This window comes from Gadus morhua, chromosome 17 (assembly GCF_902167405.1).
Source record: "Gadus morhua chromosome 17, gadMor3.0, whole genome shotgun sequence".
Taxonomy (NCBI): Eukaryota; Metazoa; Chordata; class Actinopteri; order Gadiformes; family Gadidae; genus Gadus; species Gadus morhua.
The window spans coordinates 11,874,320-11,894,182 of NC_044064.1; the positions used below are offsets into that span (position 1 = coordinate 11,874,320).

General features: G+C 47.9%; 3 protein-coding genes across 4 annotated transcripts in view; all 3 read right to left on the reverse strand.

The window, feature by feature from the left end:
• Positions 1-1,095: 1,095 nt before the first annotated feature.
• Positions 1,096-7,514, reverse strand: tmem185 (transmembrane protein 185). Its single transcript, XM_030338656.1, has 7 exons — positions 7,305-7,514; positions 5,678-5,854; positions 4,197-4,404; positions 3,955-4,038; positions 3,374-3,550; positions 2,724-2,847; positions 1,096-2,304 (listed from the first exon to the last, which is right to left on the reverse strand). The coding sequence occupies exons 1-7, from the start codon at positions 7,340-7,342 to the stop codon at positions 2,051-2,053; spliced, it is 1,062 nt and encodes a 353-aa protein (XP_030194516.1). The 5' UTR covers positions 7,343-7,514; the 3' UTR covers positions 1,096-2,050.
• Positions 7,515-7,987: 473 nt separating this feature from the next.
• Positions 7,988-12,498, reverse strand: LOC115529671 (ankyrin repeat domain-containing protein 46). The gene is made up of 4 exons (XM_030338599.1): positions 12,397-12,498; positions 11,198-11,540; positions 10,572-10,730; positions 7,988-10,183 (listed from the first exon to the last, which is right to left on the reverse strand). The coding sequence occupies exons 2-4, from the start codon at positions 11,506-11,508 to the stop codon at positions 9,967-9,969; spliced, it is 687 nt and encodes a 228-aa protein (XP_030194459.1). The 5' UTR covers positions 11,509-11,540; positions 12,397-12,498; the 3' UTR covers positions 7,988-9,966.
• Positions 12,499-13,327: 829 nt separating this feature from the next.
• col4a6 (collagen, type IV, alpha 6) overlaps positions 13,328-19,863 on the reverse strand; it is an 87,597-nt gene continuing 81,061 nt past the window's right edge. For both annotated transcript variants that reach the window (XM_030338532.1, XM_030338531.1), the window contains 12 exons: positions 19,714-19,821; positions 19,523-19,594; positions 19,208-19,327; positions 18,863-18,979; positions 18,393-18,554; positions 18,156-18,254; positions 17,880-18,026; positions 17,677-17,793; positions 17,340-17,531; positions 16,498-16,669; positions 16,271-16,385; positions 13,328-15,736 (listed from right to left, as the gene is read on the reverse strand). In XM_030338532.1, the coding sequence (XP_030194392.1) occupies positions 15,476-15,736; positions 16,271-16,385; positions 16,498-16,669; positions 17,340-17,531; positions 17,677-17,793; positions 17,880-18,026; positions 18,156-18,254; positions 18,393-18,554; positions 18,863-18,979; positions 19,208-19,327; positions 19,523-19,594; positions 19,714-19,821 (1,682 nt within the window). In that variant the 3' untranslated portion in view covers positions 13,328-15,475. The remainder of the gene's footprint in view (positions 15,737-16,270; positions 16,386-16,497; positions 16,670-17,339; positions 17,532-17,676; positions 17,794-17,879; positions 18,027-18,155; positions 18,255-18,392; positions 18,555-18,862; positions 18,980-19,207; positions 19,328-19,522; positions 19,595-19,713; positions 19,822-19,863) is intronic.

Here is a 19,863-nt window from a genome sequence, read left to right on the forward strand (position 1 = left end):
TGTCTGAATGCTCATCATACTTATTAGCCGTGCGTGCATTCAAACCTGAGTCTACAGAGCGTTAACCAACAGCCCTGACCGCTGCACCACCCAGACGCTTTCTAGTACTTGTTTGGAGGTTATACTTGACTTTACCATTCACATGATTGAGAAATAAGATGTATCCATTACCGTACCTCGTGAACCCTGGTTCTGAGCAGGCAGGGTACCTGAACCTACAGTGTCTGAAAGCTCATCATTCTTAATAGCCGTGCGTGCGGGGACTCGACCCTGAGTCTAGAGCGTTAACCGAGAGCCCTGACCGCTTCACCACCAAGACACTAACCAGAACATGTTTGGAGGTTATACTTGACTTTACCATTCACATGATAGAGAAATAAGATGTATCCATTAAGGTATACTCCATCAGGGGACTGATAGCCTGGTTCTGAGCAGGAGGGCCCTTTTGGGGGTTCCCAGTTCTTCACAGCCTTGTGAGCGGGGACTCGAACCGGAGTCTACAGAGCGTTAACCAACAGCCCTTACCGCTGCACCACCAAGACGCCTACCAGAGCATTTTTGGCTTGACTTTACCATTCACATGATAGAGAAAAAAAGAGGCTTCAATTGAAGCACATCCACGGGACTTGAAACCCGATCTCAAGAGCAACCATTCATTCTGCTTCCCCACGGTGGCTGGGGGATTGATATGAATATTATATATGACAATACAATAGAAATGATATCATTAGATTTCAAAGTAACATTATCGTTGAAGGGAAACAAAAATCTTTATGAATTAAACCCAGGCCTCCTTCCATTCCAGCTATAGGGCCTATGCCTTTCGCCTGCCTGACCTACATTCAGACAATTCCCGCATACAATTAATGTGTGCCTTTTCTGGCTCATATTCATTTAATTTGGTACAAACCACTTTCCAAATACCCTTAAGTTGATGTACCTTTCTGTATCTGAGCTATGAGCATTTGTGAAGTATAAGGTATAAAATAAAATGACTACCATATTTGATTTGAAATTTCCGTTATTACGACCAAACCATATAAAATAAATAATCTGCCAATATATAACAAATACATGTTCATATATGTTAATATATAGACTTAGACTTGTTTTATTGTCATTCAATAAGTGCACCAGTGCACATATTAAACGATATTTTGTTACCTTGGCTCACGGTGGAGTGGACACAGAATATAAAAAGATGGCATGAAGTAAAAAAGGTTAAAATACTAAGAGGGTGGGTGGGGCATATGTTCAGTGACCTCTACAACAATGGTGCTTAGTGCTCCTCATTGAGGTATAAAACTAATTTGCCTCGTTATTAAGCAAAGTTTCATTGCAGTTGGTCTTCAATTACAGATTTTAACAAATTGTAACCGAGGCCTTTATTAACGTTTAAAAAAACAAAGGGTTGTAACATGTACAGTGTATTTACAATGGGAAAGTATAAGTTGGGTGACATTTTAACTGAAAATATAACTTACCTGACTGGGTTAAAGGAAAATAACAACTGTCACACACATAGCTGTTGTTTTATCGGCTGCAAATCAGAGCGACAGTGTGTGGGTGGTACGACAGAGGTGTTTACTCAGACACACGGGACTATCGGGAAAGGAAAGAATAACAACATGAACGATATATTAATAATGTTGAAGTAACGTTTACAGTTGGCACATTACTAAACTCACTGTGGTCCCCTGGTCAGATTATTATGGTATGTACACACTCTCTTACAGCTACAGCCCTCTTTGGAAGAGGCCTCTTACAAAGTGCCATTTTTGGGGCTTTCATGGGGCTTTTATTCCTCGTTGAGTCCTGGATCCATCGGTTACAGAAGATACTGGAAGTTTCTTCCAGAGGTCCACGAGGACGGGGGAATGAACGCCAACAGCTCCGGATCAGTATAACCACGTACAATAAGTATAGGATGCACGTACGTCCTTATAGTCCTTATAGTTCTTGACGCTGCCGTTTAATAGGTGTCCCTCACTTCAGGTTCTCAACCAGTCGGAAAAACCGACACTCCTGTCCTCCATTTTGGATCGGCGCCCTAGTCAGGCATGTCGATGCAGAGCTTGGGCGGCGGGACAAAGTACTTCCCGGGGCTTTGCGTGATGACCACGCCCGTCTTCTTGTGGAAGATGGGCGCCATCTTGGGCGCCGGCGGCTCCGGCGCGACGGGCACGTCCTCCTCGAGGTCCTCGCTGCCCCGCTGGAGGTCGTACGACACGTTGCCGTACTCCCGCAGGAAGGGGAGGAGCTCCAGCAGGAAGTGGCAGAAGTCTTTGCGGATTCCGAACCACCCTGTGGACGAGCGTATCAGGTTAATCCGTTGTTTTTATGAATAAGGTTAGTATTCTACTAGAGGCTTCTATCCTCGTTCATTTAGACTAGAGTTAAGGTACTTGGCTTGAGGGTTTTGAACCCAGATCCTTTCGACTGGGAGTAAAAATGACCTTAACCAAGACTTCCGTACTGCCAGTTAAAAGCTACTTTTACCAGCAACCCTTGGTAAACCCTAACCCTTCAATGCAAAGTAAGACACTCAATGGTCGTATGAGCAGGAAGGGTTTACGCAAGGCAAGCAGTGTTATTTGACCAACAATGGTGGGGTACATGGTGACCAGAGGGCTCACCAAAAGGCTAACGGTCCTAAAGTGTTGACCTGTGGGTTAGCGAGGTGCTCGGGAACACACAGACTCGACGTGTCGACGCTGCCTTACAGTGGTTGCCTCCCTTGTGTCCGAAGGTGGTGGCCATGAGGGTGAGCAGGGAGAGCCAGAGCGGGACGAAGACACACACGAAGCTCAGGCTGTTGTGGCCGTCCAGCTTGTGGACCAGCAGGATCTGGGGGAGAGAGAGAGGAGCACACCCTGCTGAGCTCATACTGGTGGTGGACGCAGAGAGGGAGAAGAGGCAGGCTGGAGGGGTGAGGGGCGGGCAGAGGGGGAGATGGAGGGGTGGAGAGAGAGGTGAGGGGAAGAAGGGGAGGGGGAGATGAATGGGCATAGAGAGAGGAGAGGTGAGGGGGAGAGAGAAAAAAGGGGGAGGCATCAATAGAAGTGAGGGGGAGAGAGAGAAAAGGGGGAGGCATAAATAGAAGTGAGGGTGAGAGAAAAGGGTGAGGCATAAATAGAAGTGAGGGTGAGAGAAAAGGGGGAGGCATAAATAGAAGTGAGGGTGAGAGAGAAAAGGGGGAGGCATAAATAGAAGAGGGGGAGAGAGAAAAGGGGAGGCATCAATAGAAGTGAGGGGGAGAGAGAGAAAAGGGGGAGGCATAAATAGAAGTGAGGGGGAGAGAGAGAAAAGGGGAGGCATCAATAGAAGTGAGGGGGGGGGCGAATGGGGGAGGGAGAGGTGACTGCTAGCTTACCTCGAAGGTGAGCAGTGGCACCACAATGGTCATCCAGCTGATCGCCATGGTGATGTGTGTGCGGCGTTGCTCGGCGATGATGTCGATGGAGCGCAGGAAGAGCACGGACCAGATGATGTAGTAGAGGACCACCAGGCACAGGAAGGACATGAGTATCCACAGGGGGACACACACCACCTGCAACACACACACACACACACACACACACACACACACACACACACACACACACACACACACACACACACACACACACACACACACACACACACACACTTCCCCCATTGTAATAAGAGCGATAACAAGTGGACCCCAGCCAATCTTATAGTAGGATATACAGTTTTTGGTTTTTCTTTTCTTTCTAGAATGAATCGTCAGGAAGTGCCTCACTGGTACTGTTTGACACAGAATGCTATTATAATGGTGAAAAAGCATGAAACCCTTCTACTATAACATTATTAATACACCACCAGGTGTTCTAAAATCTATCCAAGAGCCGAGCAACATGAAAAATGGGAGGGTCCGACATACATTTGTTGTGGACCCTCGCTTTTTGAAGTGTGTGTGTGTCTCTCTCTTACCAGCCAGGGCCAGTTGATGATCTTGTCCAGCTTGAGGGCGATGAAGATGAACTGCAGGATGTTGACCGAGCAGAGCACCTCCAGCTGAGAGAGAACGAGATCGTTAGGGGAGGTGGTAGAGAGGAGGAGGTTAGGTTAGGGTGTGGGTAGAGAGTCAGAGAGAGACAGGTAGGTAAGTGTGCGGGGAGAGAGAGAGAGAGGTAGGCTAGGCTGGGAACAGAGGCCGCGGGTGTAACTCGTACCTCCAGGGAGCGGTCGTGTCTGAAGCCCCAGACGCAGGCGGCCACGGACACAGGGGAGACGAAGAAGAGCGGCATGAAGACGAGCAGCCAAAAGTAGGCTCCCCGGGCCACGCGGTCGCACACCAGCACCTCAAACATCAGCAGCAGCACGTGGAGACCCACGGCGATCAGCATGGCCTTGAACTCCACACACGTCTCCCCCTCCGCCCTGCAGAACGGCACCGGGGTTCATAAGCAAACGTACCCCCCCCTCACACACAACGTCATACACACTAGGGATGCACGACATCACCAAACAATTGTAACCGGATTCAGGGTCAAATCAAAGCTTGTTTGTGGTGCGTTCTTTTTTGGGCACTTAAGTCGTGTTTAGACATTGAACATAAACTGCTGGCATGACGCAGCTCCACACATGCACACACCGTCCGTGGTATTAAATATAAATGTTCCAGAAGCTTAACCCTCTGCCGGACGCGCCTCATATAGCCTAGTGACGACAAGCATGCTCGGTCGATTCGCCAAAATAGCCTACGTATTTAGAGGATTCAATTAGGACGAGCTTCTTTCTTTTAATAGTGTAGCGAATGGCAGTTTGCGGATGAGGGGGATTATGACAGGTGGGTCTGCATTGTTTAAAACATTTTCAACATCTACTATGTCCATGTTGACTTTGACAAATACCCAAAAAGAAACGCAATGAACAATAAAATTTTGCAGTAGTTTAACATTTACAGACTAAATAACTAAATACAAAAATCATAAATGTCACCCAAAGATTCATAAATAGAACCTCATTACTTGGCTACTCGATGCTGTCACCGACTTTAACATAATTTCCTAAGTACCTACTGGCACCCAACACAATACAGGCCAGTACAGGGACAGTGGTCGTTGGAAAGGGAGAGGTGCAATATGCAAGTGCCACCTACATTTTACACACTGGACCTTTAAGTAACTTTGTTTGTATGACACTTATCACACTTGGATAACTTGATGACCATCCTTGGATGTGCTTTTTCATGTCCCGGCTGTGTGTAAATACTTAATTGAGTTGGGCATCTAAACACACTTCTTGAATAATAGAAATGGTATTCAAGAAGGGTTATGTAATAAGCCTGTTCAACCAACATGACAAACCTGCCGTCTTTGTCAACTCAATTCACTCATTAAACGTCAAACATATGGGTTTAATAGAGCACTGGTTTTCATACTTTGGGTCGCTGTCCATAAGTGGCCAAAATAAACCTTTTTTTCAGCCCCATATGCCTAAATCCCTTATGTCCTCATCTGGGATAATAATAAAAGCCCATCTTATCGTATCTCTTGTCTGTTTAATTTGACCATTAGTATGTTTGAAAAGGGGACTACTGCATAAATTAATATACATAGATGGTAGACAAATATTTGGTAGACAAAGGTAGCTGCACACACAAGGCTTGAACACTCCACTGCCCTACCGCATCGGGGCCGGGCGTGCTCACCTGTACTGGGGGTTGTGGGCCCAGACGGCCGTCCCTACAGAGGCCCCGATGATCACCAGGAGCTTCCATATCCATATCGGCGTGAACACGGCCCAGTAGCTCCAGTGGATGACCCCGTCCAGCCGCAACGCCAGCAGCACCGAGAACAGCAGCAGGCACGAGTAGATCAGGAACTTACTGCAGAACAACGAGAAGAGGCGTTCAGGCACTGACACGGAAGAGACATTGAGGAGATCTGAGATTGTGTTAGTAGCACGGTAATAGCATGTTCATTTTTCCAGTTCATGTCAGGTAGAGGTTAGGGTGCATCTTTTTGGTTGGATCCCAGAAACTTTCGACTGAGGGTGAAACAACATCTCCTACACTTACCTTTCTCTACTAACATACACAGTGGGGGCTCAATATTATATTTTGTGCTTTTGTTTATGTTTATAATTGAAAAGTTTCAATGAAAAGTGTACGGCTGTATTACAATATCTGCATCAACGGCAAAGTAACATTTCCATTTTCCAATGTTACCACTGTCATGAATGTGGACACCACAGGAGGTGAGGTATAACATCATATATTAAACGTCATATATTAATAGAGTCATGCAATTTAGGGACCCTCCAAAAGGGGGTGGTAGCTAAGAGAATAAGATAAGATATACTTATTCATCTCAGCAGAGAAATTGAGGTGTTCCAGCAGCCAGCATACATACACAACACAACACATGCATATCCCACCTAAGATAAGACCTATAAGCAGCAGGTATGAGTTATGGAAGCTGGCTCAAGCATGCCTCCAAGTAGACAACCCAGAAACGTTGGGCTGAGAGTCACACCTGATAACCAGACCACTATTTCCCTTGTACCACAATTTCCATACACGCATTAACATTTTGCATACGTCATTATCCATAGCGACATCAGAGATTACAAAACAACATTGAGGTAGGGTTAGGGTACCAAACGAAAGTGAAAAAAACAACTGGAAAGAGTTCAGAGTCGCCATAATAAACGCAGTGTTGTTGTCATAGATCACATGTAACCAAAACAATACCGGTGCCTAATGTAGGACATGTTGTCATGACATCGCCTTATGGGATTTACATTAAGCCTAAACATGGATTAAATAATTCAATATGTTTCGGCTGTGTGACCCACTCCTTTGAGACATCATGCCCTTGGACTCATATTAATTATTACTTTATTATCCTGTTTTTCTTTGCATATAAGCCACTAGGTACCACGTACTAAATAGAGGATGCCTAACGTCAGATATATACCAACTGCATGTCATTTTAAAGACAAATATACACACAGTGGTCATATTTTCATGACATAAGAGTGTTTTTTCAGTGTATTAGTGTATTAACTAACTTGATTCAGCCAGCCAGCTATCCACATAAACGTGTCTTGTTAAGGAAACTTTACAGCCCATTTTCTCTGGCAAGGAGTTTCGTTTAAACAAATAAGGAAAGCGATGTGATTGTCTAGATGCCTGCTGTCACAACGCCGATAAATACATGCTAACAACACAGTAGCTAGGCTAACAAGCTAGCTTGTGATTAAGGAGTGAGCGATGCCTAAACGCTCCTATATTACACAGGAGCTAGGCTAAACGCTGCTTTGCTTGGTCCCACCTCGGGTTGAAATCCTGGAACAGCCCTCTCAGATTCATGGCCGAACTGTAAAGTCCTCGACGATATCCTTATAACAAATCCATTTTACTCCTCGGCCGGTTAGCTGTCGTTATTATTGTCGATTTTCGTACATTTTTGTGTTAGGTTTACAACGACGTCCAGCTAGCCCAACTAGCCCGTTTGTTTTGCTTCCTGTGCAGCGTTGCACAAATCTCATCTCGCACTGCTTTCAGGGTCTACTCTCGCGGGAACTTTCTTCGTGGTTTGGCAGTTTATGGATCACTGTTAAATTGTATTATGTTGTTTTAACATTAGATTTTGAGTAAAACGAAGCCATGGTCATGTAAACTAAATTCCTAATAGGGGTTAATTGCGTGTCTATTGAATCGATTTCACTGTCAATTTGTTATCACGTATGTTTGCATTGTTTGTATTCTTAAAACCTTGTAGTTCTAGATTCATAACTTGAAGTATTACTGCCGTATCACACTTTCGTACTTGATAATGAAGTATACACATAGGCTACTAGTTGTATTAATCAATATATAAAACAATACGATATACAACTGTTAATACCCCCCCCCCCCCCCCAAATGCATTAAATGTCTAGAAGTTTATAGGGGTGGAATATAATGTATATTGGTTGCAACTCCATGAAGGATAAATACACAAGAAAAAGACCATTGAATTCCTCAACAATCTCGCATTTCGAGTGTTTTATTAATTCTCTCCACATAAGATATAGATTTGCCAAAATGTTGTTTTTTGCCCCACACACAGAAAACAAAAGGGGAATTGAATGCGGTAATGTTTACAATTCTAAATCTTTTAATGCAACAAAGCTACATGCTTTAAAGGAAATCCTGTGCTGTTAAAAAGTATTGTAATTGAATATTCTTTTCTTTTAAAAAAGGCACACAGTTAAGCTATCATCTCATACTGTGTCGTGGGACGGCAAAAACAAGCGAATCACAAACAAATATGTATATAAACTAATATTTACAAGCAGTTGTAAGCATTCATTGCTATACAGCTTTAATGCGACTGGTCACTTAGACAATGGGAAATTAATATACACGAAATGTCCAGAGACAAAAAAGGGGACATAAGTTGAAAACAATAATGAATAAGTGACATGATGAATTATTTAAACACAGATATGGGTCCTTAAGAAATATGCAAATGGCATACGTAAAATAATTTCGCTTGTATACAGCTTTAAACATAAACATGAAAGACATTAAAAGGTAATACTTTTAAAAGAGTTTTTGCTGTAAGTGTAGACAGAATAACGCATGGATAAGAGTACAACGTATTACAACAATAAGAGATGAAATTCATTGGGTAGTATTTTTTAAAATATAAAAGGTAATCGTACAAATGTTTGGTCTAGGCTACAAACCAACGAGAAATCAGAGTTACAATGTTATGCGTAGATAATATTGAGGGAGTGTTCGTTAAGATTTGGTTGTCAGTCAGCCTTGTAGTAAGTATAACTGCATGTTAAATCTCTCCATTTCATCTATGTGTCAAAGCTTCAAGCTACACCCAGCTAAGACTCGGAGTAGTATAAAATAAAGGGACCCCTACTCTATAAATCGAAATGTTAAAGACTGGATGCTAGACAGCTCATTCTAACACTGGTTAAAAAAAGTTGGACTTTTCTGGAGTGTATTTCCCATGATGCATGAGAATTGGTTACATTTGGGTTGGCTGGGGCTTAGGTCAGTTCAAGGACCAGTGTGAAGGGAGCAATGCACCATGGGAATAAACATCAGAGAAGTGTGTTTGCACCTGCACAATACTTATGAGAGCAGACTTTTCAAACAGAGACACTGTTTACGTAACACCTCTGGCACTCTGAAGGAACAGAAGGAAAGCTGTTCAGATTTTGTATGGTGCTTAAAAGCAAAGAAAAAAATAGTTTAAAACACGAGTCACATGGAACTAGGGTATACAAATGGCTGGGATCGGTCCAATACAGCACCAACTGCCAGGCGACCATCCAATGGGAAATAATAAGTCATTAAAGTTGGCTGAAATAAATTAAACATAATTGCTAGAACGATGAAGTAGCGATGAGCTTCAATAGTGACTGATTATGTAATCAAGTCATAGTTTTCTCTTTCTCCTCCCCCCTCCCCCCTTAGCATCTTTCCCATCCACCCTAAGACCTACCTCATAACCATAAAAACACTTCCATGTGCATCTGATACACATTCGACACGCCGCCAATAGAAACACAAACTGTAAAAAGATCTGAGGTCTTGCCCCCCTAGACCGTAGGTGTGGTCATAACTTCTATTTGTTGCACCAAAACCACTCTGCTCCCCCAACTAGTACACTGCATCCACTTCCTGGTTAGACAGAGACTGACGGGAGAGACTCAAACCATTGCTCGCTTAACTCGAAATATAACACAGCCTGTAACCCGCCAACTCCGTCCCACTCTTCCTCCTCCCTAAAACGGCCCCTAATTAACCACCAGGCGTCACTTGTGATGACACTAATCCTAGGCGATGGTGGCATCACAAGTGTGGAGTGTTGTCCACCCGGTCCACACCTGGTGGGCCCTTCAGACTCCCTCCGACCCCTTCGTCCAAGCTCATGCTGACGCGCCGTCCATGGGCGAGCAGGGACGGACGGAGCGTCCTTCTCCTCCTCAGTGGACCAGCTCCAGCTGGTTGCTGGAGAAGGGGAGCACCCCGCTGACGTAGTAGGCGATGCCGAGGGAGAGCAGGGCGATGACCACCAGGAGGAGCAGCACCCTCCAGAAGCCCAGGTCCTCCACAAACTCCTGCCACGTGGTCTTGAAGCTGGACAGCACGCCCTCGCTGCTCTGCAGGTTGGGATTCAGCAGGGAGTGGCTCTCCATCGCACTGCGGGAGGAGGGGGAGGAGCGGGTGAGGAGAGGCGGGGGGCAAGGAGCAAGGAAGCGGTGGCGGAGGGGAGGCGTGTGAGTCGGAAGAGGAGGAAGAGAAGAAGGGGGAGAAGTAGGTGGCGGAGGGAGAGGGGGTGAGGGGATGATGAGGGGTCAGGGTTATTGGAGGGGGGGGTGTAGGAAGGAGGAAGATGAGGAGTGAGGAGGAGGAAAAAGATGAGCTGTGTATATACTGCTTAGTAATACAGCACTACACACTACTTATTATTTAATACTCCATATGGTTTTTAGCTACTCTAACTTAAGATTGCTCCAAGCCGTACTTCGGCCAAAAAGCTCAATGACTGAATGAATGAATGAAGATGGGGGAATGGATGGATGTTTACCTCTCACTCTCGGCCAACTGCATGGTCTCCAGCTTTGAGTGCGCTCCCCGGTTGAAGCCCTTCACCTCCTGCTCCTCCAGGCCCTCCAGCAGGCGGATGGCATCCTTGTTCACCCCCCGTCGCTTGGCTAGCACCAGGGGCGTGGAGCCGTTGTGGTTACTGCTCACACAGAGAGACACGGATGTAGCAACGTTAGCCTCTAAACTTAGGATCCCTTTGGACAACACAACCTGCCCATCCTACTATACCGTGAACAACATGAATTACCCCTTCACAGTAACAACCAACAGTGTTTTACAGAATAGTCTACTTTGGGGTGAAGTCGTTAGTTGGTGGGACTCCCAGCCAATATTTCCTGGGGGCGATTTCCGTTGTCGCATGTTTCTAGAAGGATGCCCCCTACCCCAACCCCTACCCCTTTCGCATTAATGTTCCAAATCCACTGAAAGTCTGCTATGTAAGCGAAAATAACGAAATCCTGAACAGAATGGTAAGTCTCTGTTATCAAGTTGCCATCGACAAAAAGCCTCTGCCCGACAACTCAAAATTGGGTCGTCGGGCAGACTCAAAGGAGAAACCTCCTCCTAACACCTCCCCAACACCCCATAACACCCTCCCCTCCTCACCAGATGTCAATCTTGAGGCCGTTGGACACCAGGAACTGGATGGTGTCCACGTGGCCGCACAGGTGCAGCGCCGTGTTGCCGTGGTAATCCGTGGCGAGGAGGTCGGCGCCGAACTTGTGCAGGAAGCGGCAGATGTCCACGTTGCCGCGGGCGGCGGCCAGGTGCAGGCCCGTGCGCCCGCGGGTGTCCCGCATGTTGGGGTCGCAGCCCGTCTCCAGCAGCCGACGCCCAAAGTGCAGGTCTCCGTCGATGCAGGCCTGCAGCAGCGGCGAGCTGGCCTGCGCCGAGTCGTTGATGAAGACATAGGACATGTCCGAGTGGGTGTCGGAGAAGTCCAGCTTACCTGGCCCCGTCGAGGTGATTGGTTGTTATTATCAGTTCATGGGGTGGGTAACAGGGTTATGCAGTGACATCCTTGTGACAATCACTAATGCTCTTTGTATTTCCTACTACATAGACCACTGTCTTACGCCTCTTTTATTTTGTACAGAGATTACTGTCATTTATGGAGGACCAAAGCACCTACTAGTCAAAATAAATACAGGAATACTAAAAACCTTAAGTAGCAAAAGGTCGAGATGCAAAGTCGAGATGCAAAATAAAACATTCAAAATGAAGTGATACAGCTAAGATCATATTTAAATATTTACAAGCTGCGGACAAACAGCATACAATATGGACACATAGGAGGGGTGTATGGGTTAGACATAAGCCACCCAACTGGCACTTAATATATAAACAAGGGTACCATCACCTAAAGGAATGTCCAGCCACTGTACAGACTTCTGACTGAGCAGGAGTTCATTAACGCTACCTGAACACTACCCCCTCTCTTGTCACAGAGACAGAGAGATCAACATTAAACCCAAGATTAGCAGATCCATGCAAAACCACCCACTACCATAATGTCAGCACAAATCTGCCCATCAGCTGGCAAAACGCCACATACATCATATGGAGTATGTTGAAACGACTAATCACAACAGTACACCGCTAGATAACATTTGCTGCATTAATAACAGACTTAAATAAAGCAACATTTGACATGGATCAAATACAATGACAAGCCAATGCTAACACCGTTAGCTCATCCTCGTCAAACGCTGGGATGAATGTGACAATGTGAGCCGTTTGACACAGGTCCAGATCAAATAGCAATGTTTAGCTAATAAGTGATAATGAGGTGTTGTGGTAAATACCTGTGGATGTGGACAGATCAGATGAGAAAGGAGAGTCCGTTAGGATCTCGGTAGCTATGTTGTTGTGTTGGTTGCGGCTGACGCTATACGTTTTACGACATACGCAACTCCTTTACGACAGACTCTTCCTTCCCCTTTCCCGTTTCATGTTAATTTCAGCAACTGAAACCAGTGTCAAAATACAAACCATTATTTACTTATTTTTCTAGCACCTTTCTAGCAGTACATAGGTTCTAGGCTCTAATCTATTTCGAGTTACTAAAATAATGAATAGTCTATATATCACATGCAGTTAAAGTTAAATTAAAAGTTGGATAAAGCACCTATTCAATTCCAGAATGAAAATTTCTGCAAAATCAAATGTTGTACATTATATATCTCTAGCTATTAAGATCTTTATCTAAAGAAAAGATCTGGCATGAGATAAAACATGGTTGGAGTAGGACATAATCAAGTGGTTGTTAGTGGGTGATACAGCTAAGAATATATTTCAATATTTACAAGCTGAGGACAAACAGCATATAATATGGACACATAAGAGGGGTGTATGGGTTAAACATAAGCCACCCCGCTAAAGTGAAAGTTGGATCAAGCACCTGTTCAATTCCAGAATGAAAATGTCTGCAAAATCAAATGTTGTACATTATGGATCTCTAGCTAAGATCGTTATCTAAAGAAAGATCTGGCATGAGATAAACATGGTTGGAGTAATCAATTGGTTGGTAACAATGTGATAGTGAATTCAAAAGACCAGCAGCCAATGCCGAAACATGCACCTATGTTCTCTGCTCCTTTTGGGGTTCGGAAGAATGTCTGGCGGCAGGATTCTCAAGTCGAAACCTGTCTATAAATTCTTCATGAGTTCATGAGCGTTGGTAAAGCCGATTTATGTGTCAGATAAGACAGATTTAAATAAAACCATTCCCAGATGTTCAGTTGTATTGTACTTTATTTCATAGTGAGCACAGACATACACGTTACGGTATTGGACATGTCAGGGCGCATGTCTCCCACGTCCCTCTTGGAGGAAAGTATTCTTTCCTTTCTCTGCAGTCGTGTAGAAACATGGATCGTATCATAGCTCTCGATTTCTTTGTTAGGTCAGTGTGTGAAATCTAAATGTTGAACCGAGCAAGAACAGACGGTTCATCCGTCTGTTCAGGGTTCATCCATGGATCTCTTGTTATTCTGCGTTACATCTAAAGATCTCTGGTGAATACATTTTTGGGCATATACAAACATTTTTTATTGGATTTTTTTTTTTATTGAATGTACAGCTCAGTTTCTCCCCGGCCCAACTCAGTATATAACAACCATTAAAAAAATCTGGGAGAATAACGTGACTTTAAGATTTAACTAAATAATTACAATCTACATTACAGACAATAGACAAGGGACAAATGGGGGGAGGGGGGGGGGGGGGGGGGGGGGGGGGGGGTGGGATGTGAAAATAATGAAACATGTAAAATGCATAAAAGGTCACTAACTCAGAGCCGAGACCAGCATAGAGATAAAGCTACGTGTCAGAAACAGGGGCCATAGTGGTTACAGGTTCCCCCGGGTTCTCATCATCCTGGCCTAGCGAAAAGGGGGTACAAGCTACAGCCGCCATGGAGGATCCAGGTCCTGGTTTGTCTCAAGGCATTGTAAACAACAATTGCAGCCGAAACCGATCGCTCATGGATGTGGTTCTATGACTGGAGACGTGCAATGTTAACCTTAGTGAGGCTAAAGCTGATGGGATAACACTTGCTTTACGTACCCGCTGCATCTCCCTAGCTAAGAGACAAGGAAACTCCACAGGGAAAGACAATAGAGAAGAAGAAGAGAGCACCACAATTAACAAAATACACCATGTGACTCGGCTTCAACATCATAATACCAACAAACTGGAGCCAGGCAATAAGCACTATGTACAACAACGACAACGACAAACTGTCTGTGTCTTATGCATGTGTCATCTGCATAGAAGAGTTTTTTGTTCAGGGTGGTGGGAATGCGGGGATATTCGGTCATAAGCAGCAAATATATGAATGTTTTGCCAATAATAGCAAAGACTGAAAAGTTGAATTATGGGAAAGCGTAGCCTGTAAATCCAACTAGAGAAGATGATTAAGCATACCTATTGGTCGTAAAAAAAAATACAAAGGAAGCCAATCAGATCAGTGCAATATATATTAACAACTGTAAAAATAGCACGGGTTGGCCAGATGACTGCCGATCACAGTCTGCCTTTAGCATAATTTTTGGGTTTGTAAAGAAAGTGCGGATATCGTGAAATCAACAAGGAGTAGATAAAGGAATCATAGTATGGATGACAGTACCAGAATCTGGGAGAGAAAAACACTTAAACTCAACCAATTCAGTCAGAACCAACATTTTCATGGGGAGTACAAACAAAGAATGAGGTCATTCATAGAACAACAATATCCAACAGGAGACGCTTGGATATTTATTGGGAGTGCTGCATGGTTAGTCCTATGTTATGATTTGTGGGTGAGTCGAAGCGCTGCAAGGCCTATTATTCCTCTCTATCGAACGGTGGGGGGGAAGGGGGGGGGGGGGGGGGGGGGGGTCACTCGATGCGAGATAACCCAGTGAAAACACAGGATTACAAGGAGAAAGAAATAAAAAACATAATGTGAGATCAAAAAACACGGAAGACACACAATAGCACCACTGTAAATAATAATCTAGTGAAGAACAACGGAGAATCCCCTCTTTCTTCCTACTCCTCATTTATCTTCTTCCTCCTCGACACCCAAACCATCACCACAACACAACCCCCGAGGGGAGGGGCCTCGTTTCCTTTCAGTCATTCATTTCTAATAGTTACTCCTTGTATTTATTATAGCACCTTGACCTCTACCATGCTCACCCTCATTCTCTCTCCTCGTCTGTACGCTTATCATGACTGGAGGCGTTCTAACACAAGCATCATCATCCTCAACATCGTCACCACCGCTTCTATCAGTCTTTCTCCCTCCTTCTCCTCCTCCTCCTCCCGTCGGTCTCTCCATCCCTCCCCACCAGGAGAGGACGAAGGGGGGGCGAAGGGGGGGGGGGGGGGTCGGGGCGACTACAAGAGCTTGCTGCAGACCTGGCAGCGGCTGACGCGGGACAGCTGCGTGCCGCCCTTCAGGGTCTCCTGAGGCGGGGCGTCCACGAACTCGCGGCGCTGATCCACCGTGGTGAGCCAGAAGCTGTACTTGTTGGCGAAGTAGTGGCAGGTGCCCTTGGCGCCGTTGCACTCGATGAAGGGCGTGGCCCGGAAGTCCTCCAGGCACGAGCCCGGGGAGACCAGCGACTGGCCGCCGCCCTCCGCGCCCGCCGCCGTGTGCTGCGGGGGGGGGGGGGGGGGGGGGGGAGGGAAGAGGTTAGCGGTGGCGTTAGAAGCTAGACGACACGTTGGTTTGATGGAAGGGATTCACTGGACCGAATAAGCAGGTCCCACTGCGTCTAACCTGACGATGAAGCACTTTGACTTTGACTTTGTGTGTGAGACAGCAGGCAATCGATTAGGGTGGTGAGAGGAGGGGGTCGAGGTGATAGAAGGAGGCGGAGGGAGGGGCGGAGAAGGACAGGGGGAGAAGGGAGCAGAGAATGTGCAGGAGGGAGGCGGAGGAGGGCAAGGAGAGGAGAGTGGAGGAGAGGTTGGAGGAGGAGGTGAGGGAGAGAAGGGTGGAGGAGGAGGTGAGGGAGAGAAGGGTGGAGGAGGAGAGGGGGGGAGGAGGTGAAGGGGAGAGAGGAGGTCGGAGGAGGAGCAGGAGGAGGAGGAGGAGGAGGAGGAGGAGGAGGTGCTGCAGGCTGGGAGAGGAGAGGGGGGTCGGGAGGTGAAGGGGAGAGAGGAGGTGGACATTGAGTGGAGCCCCACCATGAGGAAGGAATATCCTATCCAGAGGCTCCTCCACCCACGGGGGCAGGTTGGGATGGTCATGTCCTGGCTGTGGACCGCCACGGCCTGGGAGGGCGCCTCACACACAGAACACCTGGACCGCACAACCACATCCACAGGTCAAAGGTCAGGTCATAAATACATAGATATACAGAAAAAGACGGAATAAACATGGGAACTACAGACAGAAAACTAAGATGGCCGACCTGCTGATGTAGGAGCGGATCTGCTCCTCGGCGACGGGCATCATGGGAATTGGCGCGGTGGTGGACAGCCAATAGGATTTGTCGTTGCGGCTGGCGTAGTAGCAGACCTCGTTAGGGGAGCAGTAGAGGAAGGGGATGGTGCTGAACCTAGGGAGACAGGATCCAGCCAGACCTGGGAGAGAGAGAGAGGGAGAGAGGAAAGGAGGGGAGGGAGAGAGAGAGAGAGGGAGAGAAAAGGAGGTGAGGGAGAGAGAGAGAGAGAGAGAGAGAGAGAGAGAGAGAGAGAGAGAGAGAGAGAGAGAGAGAGGAAGAGAAAAGGAGGTGAGGGAGAGAGAGAGAGAGAGAGAGAGAGAGAGAGAGAGAGAGAGAGAGAGAGAGAGAGAGAGAGAGAGAGAGAGAGGGAGAGAAAAGGAGGTGAGGGAGAGAGAGAGAGGGAGAGAGAAAAGGAGGGGAGGGAGAGAGAGAGAGGGAGAGAGAAAAGGAGGGGAGGGAGAGAGAGAGAGAGGGAGAGAAAAGGAGGTGAGGGAGAGAGAGAGGGAGAGAGAAAAGGAGGGGAGGGAGAGAGAGAGAGGGAGAGAGAAAAGAGGGGACATTAACATGCATTATGGTTGTGTTTTTGCGATTTTTTTATTCTAATGGCGACATCCAGTGGAACACACCAATGTGCAGTAATAGTTTACGAAGATATCTGTCTTTGTACTTTGTACTAGAGGATCAATCATCCTCGTCCAACCCCATTTTCACAGTCTCCCATTGTGCAGGACTCTGTGTGTTATCTAATCAATGGTGAGCGGGGGGGGGGTTCCAAGCTAGGCTCAGCTCAGGTGTTCAGCTGGGCGTACCGAGGTCCTGGTTGTGGGCCTTCTCCTGCCCCTCCACGTACAGCAGGCTGTACCCGTCCCACAGCTTGGCCATGCCCTGCGGACACATGGGCACCTGCTCGTTCTGGCTGTGCTTCACCAGGGTGTAGCCGATGCTGTGGCTACGCCCCACGCCGCCGGCGACCCCGGGGATACCCGGCTGACCGGGGAAGCCTGGAGGGTGGAGGAGAGGGGGGGGGGGGGGGGGTTGGTCGAGGAGGTGATAGGGGGAGGGAGGAAAGGGTAGAGTTGACTTAGAGTTAGAGTGCATGAAGGGACAAACCATTCAGACAGGCAATCAGAGGGTCAGAGCTCTCACCTTGCTCTCCAGCGGGTCCAGGGAAGCCAGGGGGACCCGGATCTCCGAGCGGTCCGAGCAGACCACCAGAACCCATACGACCCAGCTTACCGACCGGCCCCGGGCGCCCCTTAGGACCTGGCGAGCATAAGACACAACGGGGATTAATACGGCGCCGGCGTCTCTAACACAGGCCTACAGCGCGGCTCCTCTTGAAGACGCACCAGATCGCCCTGGCATCCCGGGCTGACCAGGCTCTCCACCGGTACCGGGCCCCCCGAGGGCTCCGGGACCACCCGGGTCCCCAGACGGTACACTGATCGCCGCCGGTGTGGAGGTAGGGCCTGGACGTCCCTTACGCCCAGGCCCGCCTGGAGAGCGAGAGAGACATTGGTTTACGTCACGTTTTAGCGCTCATGCTACGCTATTAGCATCCTAGCTCATCCTATTGCGATGCGACGCGTCAACGTTGGCATGCTAATGCCAGGTGTCCCCCTTACCTCTGGATCCCTTGAGGCCGTGGGCGCCATAGTAACCGTTCTCGCCACGGTAACCCTTCAGCCCAGGACCCCCGCTGTAGCCCGTGTCGCCTCTCTCTCCTGGGGTACGCAGAGCACACACACACACACCGCTAGCTTAGCTTAGCTTCGTAAGTCAAACCAATCAATTGAAGTTCTTTTATTTTTTTATGGTAAACGATGACGGACGGAAATGACTATTTAGGCATAACGACTGACCTTTGAACCCGGGGCCGCCGTTGTAACCGGGGCCCCCTGGATGTCCTGCTTCACCCTTCCTAGCAGGGGCGCCAGGGAAGCCCGGCAGACCGGGATCACCTCTGTCTCCCTGGGCCGTACCGGGGCCGGGGGGCCCGGGCGGTCCTGTAGGCCCACGGAGACCTGGGGGGAGACAGGAGGGGGAGGAGAGAGAGAGAGAGAGAGAGAGAGAGAGAGAGAGAGAGAGAGAGAGAGAGAGAGAGAGAGAGATGGAGGCGATGAGAGAGAGGAGGAAGAGGAGGAGGAGAAGGAGAGGAGGAGGAGAAGGAGAGGAGAGAGGTGGAGGAGAGAAGAAGAGGTCTATTTGATGCTGACCAGGTGACAATGGTGATACTAGTGATATTGGTGATACTGTTGATGCTGGCGATCCTGGGGATACTGATGGTGATAGTGGTGATACTGGTGAAAGAGTTGACATCCGTGATATTTACCGTACTCTCCATCCAGACCGGGCAGGCCAGGGTCTCCTAATGGTCCTGGGATATCTGAGCCCACTGTCTCTCCTGGACGCCCAGGGAGCCCTGGGAATCCAGTGAGACCGGGACCACCTGCACGCACACACACACACACACACACACACACACACACACACACACACACACACACACACACACACACACACACACACACACACACACACACACACACACACACACACAAATATATATGAGAAATCGCACTGCGGAATACCATAATTTGACAGCAGCCTCGTTTGCTTGCTGACTTGATCGTGAAAATGTATTCAACAGAAAACACAGATATGTGTGGGGTCTCACCGGAGTCTCCTCTCTCTCCCTTCTCCCCGTTGCGGCCTGGTCCTCCAGGGTACGAGTCTCCTCGCTCTCCCTTCAGCCCATTAGCTCCCGGTGTCCCTGGACGACCGCCGATACTGGGGCCTGAAATCACCCACACACAGACCGTCCGTCACGCTGTCCCGTCCCTGGGTCGACCTTTAACCTCCGGTGACTTACAGTGAACTCAGAGACGGGGCGTCAGGGAGGAGGTTAGGTTACTAGATGTCTGAAAGGGGGGGGGGAGAACCATCCTGGTTCTCGGCGGGCTGGGAGAGGTGTGGATGTTGCGGGGCTTACCTGGAGTTCCCGGAGCACCTCTCGGTCCGGCCAGTCCGTTGAGTCCGTGGAGACCCATAGAGCCAGGTAGACCTGGAACACACGCGTGAACACATGTGTGCGTCATGGGTCGAACTGTTTGTGTGTTTGTGTCATGCATTCCCGTTGGCCTCACGGTGTTTGTGTGCGTTGCCGGTATCGACTTTGATTACCTTTAGCCCCCGGTCCTGCGGGGCCGCCGGGCTGCCCGGGCGTCCCGTCACGGCCTCTGCCCCCTGGGTAGCCTGGGAGACCTTTAGCCCCTGGGAAGCCAGGGGAGCCTGGACAGGCAGAAGAGGACAGACGGTTGTGGCGTGGTCGTA